The sequence below is a fragment of the Rhinolophus ferrumequinum genome, chromosome 24 (assembly GCF_004115265.2).
Source record: "Rhinolophus ferrumequinum isolate MPI-CBG mRhiFer1 chromosome 24, mRhiFer1_v1.p, whole genome shotgun sequence".
NCBI lineage: Eukaryota > Metazoa > Chordata > Mammalia > Chiroptera > Rhinolophidae > Rhinolophus > Rhinolophus ferrumequinum.
Genome location: NC_046307.1, coordinates 20,869,422 through 20,880,744, shown reverse-complemented (window position 1 = coordinate 20,880,744; position 11,323 = coordinate 20,869,422). Strand labels below are relative to the sequence as shown.

Here is an 11,323-nt window from a genome sequence, read left to right as displayed (position 1 = left end):
TCTCTCTCTCTCTCTCTCTCTCTCTCTCTCTCTCTCCTTCCTTCCTTCCTTCCTTCCTTCCTTCCTTCCTTCCTTCCTTCCTTCCTTCCTTCCTTTGTTTCTCTTTCCCTCCCTCTCTCCTTCTCTCCCTCCTTCTGTCTCTCTCTCTCTCTCTCTCTCTCTCTTTAATGACTTTAATGTTCCACTCAGCTTGGCTAAACTTTAAACAGACTTCTATCTGACTCTAGGCCCTTGACGACCTCCGTTATCTTCCATCATTTGCTTGAGAAAACTTGTAATAGTAAGATCTCTTTCCCTTTGAGATGTAAATCTTTTAGAATCCTCTTGCCAGTTTTATAAGCCAGTTTTATAATCTGAAGGACCTAGGAGCCATTCCTTTGGAATATAACCCTCAAGGAAGACAGTGCAGGTTTTTCCTAGTATCTGTGGAAGGGCAGGAACTTAACTTTTTAAGGGCACTTTGCTCCAAGTTGCAAAACTACCTCCTTTCATAAAGATATGTGAAGTTTATCTTCCTTTAGACAAGCCAATTAGCAAGCAGATGGCCTATGACTTCCCCCTAACCACCTCCAGCACTTTCCCACCAACTCACCCCAGACCTTAAAAGCCCTCCTTCTTTTTGCTGTAGAGTTGAGTTCAGACAGGTTCTGGCCTCTCTCTCTAGTGCAACAGCCTTGAATAAATTCTTCCTCGCCTACTTTCTCCAGTGTTGTGTTATTTTGACAAGACCATCTCACATGCCAAATAAGACTAGTTTTCTTATTATCCCTTCTGTGTGGATAGAATTACTGTTTTGTTATTTCCTAGACTCCTTTTTTGTGAAGACCGGTGTTCAATCTAGTATAACTCAACTGTCATTGTTTCTGCCTTTCAGAGGTGCAATTCCTCTAGCACAAAGTGGAACCACTATTTTATAAGCTTATTTCTTTCCTAAGTGGTCCACTTACTCACCCTTCTCTGTCGTTCTGAGCTCCTCCTCTCTGAACTATGCACTCACTAGCGGCTGGTCCCCACTGGTAACTCCCTGTGGGGAGGGCTACTGCCTGGCCCTTGGGGTTAACCGAGAGCTGGCACTGAGACAAGCCACTCTTCCTTGTTTTGCCCTAACCCTTCTTTCTCCCCAAAGCATCCCCGGCTGTACAGATGTACATGAATTGCTTTCCTAAAAGGGTGGAGGGAGGGAAAACTTTAAATGGAATTACTGAGAAGGGGAAAAGTAAAAAGCTATTACATAGAGATGGGTTTCCTGAAAGATTAGGAGGAAAATAACTGAGAAGTCCTTCAGGCGAGGCCTTGGTGGTGAGCTCACCCCGTGTCGGATCTGATGCCTCTTCCTTCCGGTTTATGTCCCTTTTCAAAGACTGATTTTTTTTTTTTTTTCCATTTCATTTTGGGACAACAAACCCTGCCCACGATATCTGACAGGGTGCCTGGAAGGAGAGGTTTGACAATCTAAATCTTGGTGGGGGCCCAGGTTGGGGTGGACCATCTGGATTAACTCTTCTTTGCAACAGTGTGAGTTGAAGATATCCCTCTTTCTTTTCACCTGACACAGAAGTGTGAGCACACACACACAGAAACACATTCATGTTGCCCAATTTAAGCATTAATTCTCAGGACACTACAGTGCAAGTTTTTCAAATTGCATATTGTGACTCTTTAGTAGGTTGTAAAATTTATTTTGTTACCATCATTATTTTTAAATAAAATACAGTAAAACAGAGTAAAGTAAAATAAAGTAGAATAAAATAAGAATTATAATGCATCTTAAATAGTGTGTGTATGTGTGTGTGTGTGTTTCTAGGTGGTGAGGTCAATACATTTTTTTTTTTTTTTTTTTTTTTTTTACTGTAGTTCATAATCAAGAAAGTTTCAAAGTCTCTAGACCAAACCTACAAGTAAGGAAACAAAGCTTTGCTATCTACAAGCTGTGAGCCTCTCACAAGGAGAAAATTACTTTTATTTTCTTTCATGTTTTGAGAAGGAACCCTTTCAGGTTTGCCAGAATAATAAAGAAACAAAATATCCCTACATAAAAAAGTCTATCAGTTTTATTTGTAATATATTTGGAAAGACCATTTTAGTGAGGGCTTAAATTCTTGGATAAGAATTTTTGGTCTCCTGAGGCTCCAAACAAAAGAATGAAAAGAGATGTTCTGTTCTGCTCTTACCTTCCACTTTCTTTCTTTTTCCTGATATCCATGGGAGTACTACCCTACGTGCAGGTGTGCATTTCCTCCTCTAGCATTCTCCCTGTCTATTGATTTGGATTTCCCTATGTGGCTTACCTCTAAGAATACTAATATCCACGAAAGCAGAATTTGTCTTGGGCATCACAGGACCCCTAGAACCTGGCACAAGGTCTGGCGATGGTGGGTGATAAATTACAATCATTGAAACTGCGTTTCATCCTTTCTTTCCATTGCTTTCTGGGCACCAACCTCTTACTATATCTCAGTAAGACCAATCACCAGTCTAGACTCCCAACCCCTGCAAAATAGTAGTTGATACATATGTATTTGCAAGAGGTGCATAGATAGAAGCGTATGGAAGACTGGAAGACGGAGGCACATTCAGAGACTGCCCTGGCTCTGGCCAGTTCTTTGCACAGAGGATTACTGGTGGTCCTATAACTGTTTTGAAGATTAATCCAATAAAACTTGATATCAGACATTGTTAGTAAGAATAATTTAACAATTTGGAAGACGTTTTTGTAAGATATTTAAAAAGAAGGAGATACTTGGAAGGGGGTATTTGGATACATTTTATAAAAATGTATTTCAATAATGAGAGACATGGTTTCTTAAAAAAGAGTACAAACCCAAACTATAGGCTCAAAAGTGTAGAGAAGAATTGACTACATTAAATTTAAAATTTTTTGGTATATGCTTACATGGCTTCATATTTTAATAATATACGCTAAAATTTGTCCCTTCTTTCTCTTCAGATTTGCATCTCAGCTGATGAATGTTAGTAATTATAATTTATTTATATTTATATAAGATATAACAATTTATTTATATTACCTATTGTAGAGTAGATTTACTTATATAACTTGTTTTAAAAATATGTATACTTGTGCAATTACAAAATTTTGCTTTTTAATCTATAAATTGGAAAAGTGAGTTTATTTACATAAACTGTTTTTGTCTAATCAAATTTTTCCCAGTATTTAAACATTTTCTTCTAAAAATATAGTAGCCACTCTATTCATTTAATGATACCACATCTTTATTATTATTTTATCAACATATAATTGCTATTTTTACTTAACTTACTGTTTTTCAGTTGGAAAGTATTTATTTGATATTAACCTTAAATCTCTACTTTCTTAAAGCCCACAAGGAGTATTGTGATTATGAATTATTTTATTTATACTACCGTGTTTCCCCAAAAGTAAGACCTAGCTGGACAATCAGCTTTAAAGCGTCTTTTGAAGTAAATATTAATGTAAGACCCAGTATTATATTATATATCATATCGTATCATATCATATTATATCATATCGTATTAAAGACCCGGTCTTATATTACTGTAAAATAAGACCGGGTCTTATATTAATTTTTACTTCAAAAGACACATTAGAGCTGATTGTCCGGCTAGGTCTTATTTTCGGGGAAACACAGTATATGCATATTATGAAATCAAACATGAATATCAAGACTTGATTAAATAAAAAGTATAATTACATGTTATGTTTTCGTATTTTTAGTCTAATATCAGCTTGAGATTTCACTTTACTTGGCAATTTTGTTTTGGTTGCTATCATAGACTGAATTATGTGCCCCCTTAAAATTCGTATGTTGAGACCCAGTACCTCAGAATGTGACTGTTTTTGGAGACAGGGTCTTTAAACAGGTCAGTAAGGTTAAATGTGGTCATTGCTTGGGCCCTAATCTTACGTGACTGGTGTCCGTATAAGAACAGGAGATTAGGAAACAGACAGGCACAGAAGAAAAACCACGTGAAGCCACAGGAGGATGGCCACCTCCAAGTCAAAGAGAGAGGCCTCAGAAGAAATTTATATCTATATCCTCATCTGTCCCAGCTTCCTTGAATTTTCCTCTGGCCTTTTTAACGACTTCAACATTTAATCGGATCATATTGTTTTTAATCTCTTCCCCAACATGATCAGCTCAGGTCTGTTTAAATGGTAATAACCTAAAGTATAAGTTATTCCTGGTCTATTCTGATTAGCTTGTATTGTGGATTCTCACTCTATCTTTCTCCAAATCTGAATTTTCCACTCTTCATTAGTGTATCAAAAGGTAACGTAAGACTAGTGGTCAGATCCCCCCTTGGACATGTTTACTTAAAAAATTTGAGTCTTTTTAAAATGGGGGCCGGCCTGGTGGCTCAGGTGGTTGGAGAGCCAGGCTCCTAGTGCCGAGGTTGCTGGTTTGATTCCCACATGAGCCAGTGAGCTGCACCCTCTACGGCTAAGATTGTGAACAACGGCTGTCCCTGGAGCTGGGCTGTCCCTGGAGCTGGGCTGCTGTGAGCAGCCAGAGGTTGGCATGGGCTGCTGAGTGCTGCTTGGGCTACCGTGTGCCAGCGTAAACGGCCGGCAGCCAGCGTGAGCTGTCGTGGGCTGCCGTGGGCTACCGTGTACTGCCGTGAGCTGCTGTGAGCTGCTGACAGATGACTGGGGACCAACTGCCTCAGCCCGGGAGAGCACAAGGCTCATAATACCAGCATGGGCCAGGGAGCTGTGTCCTACACAACTAGACTGAGAAACAATGGCTTAAGCCAAAGTGGGGGCGGGGGAGGCGGAAGAAGGTGGAAAAAAGAAACATACATACATACATACATACATACATACATACACACATACATAAATAAATAAATGAAATGGGATGCTATGAGATTTTTTTCTCCACTCCCAACATGAGTAGAAATAGAGGAAATCTTTCCATGTGACTTACAGTTCAGCAAAATGACCATAGTTATTCTCCTCAAGAGAAGAATCACATCCACAGAAAAAAGCCTGACAGTTTTTTGCTGAAATTATTTTATTGAAGATTCAAATCCATATATTTGCCCCCATATCCATCCTAGAGGAAACTGGTTCTCTCTGTGGAATCTGCCAAAGGGATCTGGGGGTCCTTGAGCATCAGAGAGACTCAGCATGTTCCATACTTTGCCAAAAATATTGCACCACGGCTCTTCCTATAAGAGAAATCATATTTTTAAATGGAAGCCTTTGGAGACCTTAAATTAAAAGTTTGATATCCTTAGATAGAGCCAGGAAAATGAGTACACAGCATGAACAGTGAGCAGTTAACCACTGAGTTTCAGCATGGTGAATAAAATAATTCAGTATGCTAGTAAAAGCCAGTGTTAGAAGGCAAAAAAAAAAAAAAAAAATCTGCAAATTTCTCTTTTATCTGCCACTTAATAATATTACAACTCTTTAGTTTTCCTAGCTTCAGTTTCTTCCTACTATCTACTTTCTTTCTCTTTCTCTCTTCTTACTTTTTGTAAAAATATTATGATGATCAGTGAACCATCTCACTCTTACGCTCCATAGCAACATCTAGCTTATTAGGTAGCTAAGATGATTTCTGGCTCTGCGAGAAAGGTTATCTCTGCAAACAACATACTGATTCCAGCACTTACACAACACTGTTGCAAAACAAGCATTTGTTGCCATACACTACTCCATCAGATCCACAGTGAGGTTTGTATTCCATGGTACATGCGTTTGCATAGTGGGTGCACTCAACCTGCCCATGTCCAAAAAAAAGGAAACAAAGAAAAAACAATTTCAAATAATTAAATCATAGAAAATGAACTTTTAAAAGACCTTGAAGGATCATTTAGTCCAAAATCCCACATGCAAAAGACATAGCCTCCGCAGTTTATATAATGTGACCCAACAGTCTTGGGAATATTGTCTCAACAAGTCTCAAGCTCAGCTCAAGTCTAGGGCGCCCTTCTCTCTCATTCTCTACATCTCAGTGACAAATACATCCGGTGGATTCAATCTTGTACTTAATTTCCAAATTAGTCCTCTCCTCACCATACTGTCATTCAGGCTCTTGGTATGTCTTGCCTACACATTTGCAATTATCTGCCAATTTATTGCCCAGCCTCCATGCTTTATCTGAGATTTCAATTACCCTCCACACTGATGCCAAAGTGATCTCTTACAAACCAAATTAGGTCTTGTTCTCCACCAACAGAAATTCCCCTCATGACATGTGCTTATCTCTCCAGTCTGATCTGCTGTCCTCTTAGGCTAGGTAACTTAAGGACTGGATTCTCTGCTGTGGAACATCCCTGTGCTTTTGCTCATGGTGGCTTTCCTCCATTGCATGGCTTTATCCTCTTTATCCATCAGACCAACTCCTATTTCTCCTTGAAAGTCAATTTATCTACTTTTATAATAGTTTCATGATGACGTTTCTCGCTCACCCACCAAATTGGGTTGCGTGCCCTTCCTTAAAATGAACTGTCATTACTACCAAAACCCCATGTTTACAATTCTCTTATATCACACTTCAAACTCTATTAATATTATTGACACCCCACTCACATAGCTCCTTACCCCTGAATTGTCTCTATACTTGTTCGTGAATTTTTTTTGTGCTTTAAAAAAATAACTTCCTTTATTGTTATGAGAGTGTCCTTGAGTCTCTAATTACCCTGAAATCCTTTTCTTAACCTGCTGATTAGTTGCAGTGTTAGAAAATAACCACACGTATAACAATCTGCCCCAACTAAGGGCTATGAGTAAAGTTTGTGGAGTCTTCCTCTGAGTAAGTCAATTAACTGTACTTCAGGTCATCTGTTTGGGCTGGCCAGGTGTCTGACCTATGACTATACATAGTGTCATGCGGGGCGTCTGGCGGGGTCTCTGGTCCCACTCCCCGCACAAGAACGCAGGATATGGTGAGGCCAAAAAAGAACACCCACGGAGCCATAGGTAGGGGAGTCACACCACTATACTCTCACTGGCGACTGGGTTGGAGACACAGGAACCAGGAGCAACACAATTCTCAACCCTCACTGCTCCGCTTGCAGGCTCAGCCACCATCTTCTTGCTAGCTCCCCGTTTTTCTGCTAGCCTAGCCTCGGCAGTTATATTCATGGCTAATGGCTCACTGGTTACAGCTGACGGCCAACTAGCCACAGCTGATGGCCATTTGATCACAGTCGATGGCCATTTACTACCTGAGCCAGCACCTTTCTATGTGAGGCCGAGAGCCTGGAAACTGCTTTTTGGGGCTCTGTCCCCACACATAGTCATAGATAATTTCTAGAATACACATTTTAAAATGGTTTTCTCTATGATAGTGAGGAATTAGAGTAATATTTTATATTAAGAATAAATAAAATTTCTGCATATACTTACACACTGGTCATCATGAAGTTTTCTGAGGATAATTTTCTTATTCCTGGAAGAGAAGATTTTATTGACTGGGTAATACAGTTACTTGATATTTCATAATCTACAGAGTAAAATACAGTCCCATGTCGTTCTGTGTTGTCTGACCTGGACTGAGAATGAGGATTTCTGGTTAACATAGTCAATTCTAGTTGGCTAATATTGACCATTAACATCTTTGATGGATAATCATTTTGCAAACAGAAATTCTTAAGATCAACACTAGAAGGAGATTGGGCATTTTAAAAATAGTCCACGAATATTAAGATAAAAATCAGAGGCATAATATAGTGTGAAAATATTTTTGCAGTTAAGAAAAAGAAAATATGCTCAAATCCATTTCTGGCACTTACTAGTGTGGTTAATTTTGTGATAGTCACTTTTCCTTTCTGTGTATTAGAGTCCTGCCTTCTAAAAAGAGGATATGAGATAATGTAATAGGTAAGACCTTATCAGTCTTTCAGCTCCTATGGTTTTAGTAGTGCATGTGTTTGCATATCCCTGAGACTTCATTATGGATAACACTTGCTATTACACTTGACTGTAAATTTCAGAGGAGCTAGAAAATAAGAGAAAAGGAGGAGGAAAATGAGAAGAAAGAAGAACTCATTTCTATGTGTATTTACTCTGTGTCTGTTGCTTAGGTAAGCTTTGACATGTTTCATCACAGCAAATTCTAGACGCTGGTATAATTTCTATCTTACAGGTGAGAACACTGAAGCGTGTAGTGGATTGATTGGGTATTTGCCTAATGTCACAGATCTCGTAAGCGCAGTTTGGATTCTAATCCAGACGTCGGACACCAAAGCCCATGATTTTAACCACTTAATCATAAAGTAGTGAATTCATATGGCTGGAAATAACCATTCTTTCATTTCCCCGGAAGCTGAGATGTTGCTTCTACTGAGGAATTATTTAATTTGAGGCGCTGGTGACAGCAGGGATTCCAGCTGGTTCCAACTACCCATTTGTACTTTCACTCTCTTCCCCAGACTTTTCCAGACAATCATGTGAAGCAACATGAATTTCCCCTGGGGTACGAAGGATAGAACAAAGTCTGACAATAATGTCCATGGCTAAGAGCCTAAATAGAGAGAGCTGTCCTCTGAGTTCCTGGTGCAATAAGAATAATGTTGTTAACATAGGAGATTCATGGAAATTTGACCAAGATGCATTTCCTGCCTTAGACCCAATTTCCTTAAATGCCATGTGAGAATAAAAATGTCTATATATAGCAGTTAATGGCCAAGGGATAGTGTTATAGGAATGAGAATTTGGTTGGATAGCAAAGAAATATATATATATATATATATATATATATATATATATATATATATATATCCTGAGAGATATAGGTACATTTATTTATTTATTTAATTTATTAATTTTAACAAAGCAATGTCCAAAGAGTATTGGAGGAGCATGACAAAAGAGGATGTCAAACCATGTTTTTAAAAACCAAGGAGATTTTGGCCAATGTGGACTTTGTGATCTTTAAAAAAATGGTGGGCGGGGTGGGTTCTTCAAGTTGAGTACCACACTTACTGGTTTAGGAAGCAATACATGCATTCGCTGCTGTAAGTTCTCTGATCTGCTCCACATATTGGTTTCCACTCCCTGGAGCATACAATGCTGTTTCCTTCTCTCATGTATTTGGAGCAGTCTACCTGTAATTGGAAGAAAACATAATGCTCTACATTCTCTTGCTTCAATTCTGTAGTCATTCTCATTTCAAAATGGTGAGGAGAAAAACGAGTGGAAAGAATACTAGCCTCTTCAACTTCTCAGCAAACATGTCCAGAAGATCTTCAATGGACAATGTGCTGTGCTACAAAAATTAACCAAACCTAAAACATTCCTTAAGCAAAATGTGAATTAGCTGTTTAAGAAGGGAACATTCACCTCCCCTTGTAGGGTTATGGTGAGAGTCCAAAGGAATAATGAATGTAAAAAAAAATTCAGAAAAGTTTAAATGCTACCCAAAGGTAAAAGTTCACTTTATCTGCTGTTCTCCTTTTACAAGGAAATTCTTTTTGTAACCTTTAAAGAAAGAAACGCCACCAGAAGAATCAGAGTAAGAAGAGTTTTATCTCCTGAGAATTATTTCCGTCTACTGTGAGCCAGTTTAACTATGTATCTCACCAGCTCCGTTTACACATTAGCTTTGATTTCATTTTTACAAAAACCACAGAGAAGGTTGCACTCACCGTTGTGGGTGTTGCTGGATCACCCAAGACAGTGGGATGAGATGCAGTTGGAGAGAAGGAATTGGAGAAAAAGGAAATCCCACAGTTAGAAATGCAAAGCTGAACTCATTGTTCACAATAATTAAAACCATTTCCTGACATCCCTTGCCCAGGCCAGATGTAAGAGAGGTCATATCTTAACTCAGGGCCAACTCGGGGTGAGGACAGACATGTATGTGATCCTGGTAAGAAAACATGGGGGAAATCCCTGGTCATTGGGGGAAGGGCTGTCACAGGTATCCATGAGTGCCTGTGGCCATGCCCAGTGTAGGGTTCAGTTATGGTCTCAAAGTTGCATAAGTGGTTTGTGAAAGGGCAAGTCAGAAACCTGATGGATCCTGGATCCTGATCAGGAACTGAGTGGAGAGCCGACAATCCTTTTATTCTTCTCTGTCTCTCTTCCTGAAGGTCTCAACCACCCCCACTTTGTTAATTGGACCAATCCAAATAGATCCCTTCTAAATTATCTCCGGACTTTAACATTCTATAATTACTGAAGGCTGAATATATTGCAGTTAACATAAAGGTATGAGCATTTCAAATGAATCCTAACTTACCAGCCCATGTAGTAGCTGCCAGAGCAAGAATGGCAAAAGCAATGATGCTTTTCATCGTGCTGGTGAGTGAGGGTAGTAGAGATGGGCTGCTCTGAGGCCAGAAGTCCAGAGAAAGAGAGAAGAAACCGTCTGACACACACACACACACAGTGGATATATATACATGGAAGGCAGGGTCCCACCCTCATTACAACTTGACTTTTTCAATGATGATTGGCTGTTAACCCAAGCCAGGGCCTTTTTTTTTCTTTGTCAAGGAAAGCTTCCTTATTATCACGATTTATAGACAGAACAGGTACGCCCTGAAACTCATTGACCGTAAGATATTTTGCGTAATATTCTTTGATTTCTTAACAAATACAATGGCAGGGCTATATTTGAGGACAAATAAATCACAGGTGTAGGAAGGAGAAATAAGAATTAAAAGGACACATATAAAGGGTAAGTTTGCACAGTGACAGATAAATACTGGGATTAGTGGGGTGATCACATTGTAAGGTATAAAAATGTTGAATCACAATTATGTACACCTGAAACTAACATAACTAATATAATATTGTACACCAACTATACTTAAATAAAAAATTTTTGAAAAGGTTATGTTAAATGCAGGAAAGTTGAAATAGACAATAGAAGCATGAGGACATTTCTTTAAAATCTACAGTAGTAGACGACATTAATAGTTCGCACCATAACACCTTGCTTTGCTAGAGTATGAAGATACTTACAATGTTCTCTGAAGGTTTGTTAAATGATTAAATAAACTGGTGAATTATTTAGAGCATTATTGTTGCTACTTAGCAGATAGGACAACAAACTCAGAAAGATTAAATGTATTCTATTTAGTCCAGAGTTCATTATCAGGAGAGCCAGTTCTTCAAAATCCTAGGCCTGTACTTCTCTCCCAAAATATCTTTTCCCTCATTAAGATATACTACTTCAATAACTAAAATGGTTACAGTGGTACCTCGGTTTTCGAACATCAGCATTGACGAACATTTTCGTTTATGAATGCCGTAAACCCTGAAGTAAATGCTTCGGTTTTCGAACATGACTCAGAAGTCAAACATGTCACATGGCTTCCGCTGAGTGCAAGATCCTAAGGCCTAGCTGTCGGCTGTTTTTGAACG

At 38.9% G+C, this 11,323-nt stretch overlaps 1 protein-coding gene across 1 annotated transcript; it reads right to left on the bottom strand.

Annotated features, from left to right (window-relative positions):
* Nucleotides 1-4,993: 4,993 nt before the first annotated feature.
* On the bottom strand, nt 4,994-10,340 carry LOC117016825 (double-headed protease inhibitor, submandibular gland-like). The gene is made up of 6 exons (XM_033096551.1): nt 10,194-10,340; nt 9,598-9,611; nt 8,936-9,057; nt 7,358-7,400; nt 5,620-5,726; nt 4,994-5,169 (listed from the first exon to the last, which is right to left on the bottom strand). The coding sequence occupies exons 1-6, from the start codon at nt 10,246-10,248 to the stop codon at nt 5,124-5,126; spliced, it is 387 nt and encodes a 128-aa protein (XP_032952442.1). The 5' UTR covers nt 10,249-10,340; the 3' UTR covers nt 4,994-5,123.
* Nucleotides 10,341-11,323: the final 983 nt, after the last annotated feature.

Bases quoted from the DNA above. Each gene is read 5' to 3' on its own strand.
- LOC117016825 (XM_033096551.1), bottom strand. From the start codon at position 10,248: ATGAAAAGCATCATTGCTTTTGCCATTCTTGCTCTGGCAGCTACTACA. The intron at 7,401-8,935 runs GTAAGTGTGGTA...CTTCTCTTCCAG, and splicing joins ATGTATTGCTTCCTAAACCA to GAATAAGAAAATTATCCTCA. The intron at 5,170-5,619 runs GTAAGTGCTGGA...TTTCTCTTATAG, and splicing joins TTGTTTTGCAACAGTGTTGT to GAAGAGCCGTGGTGCAATAT.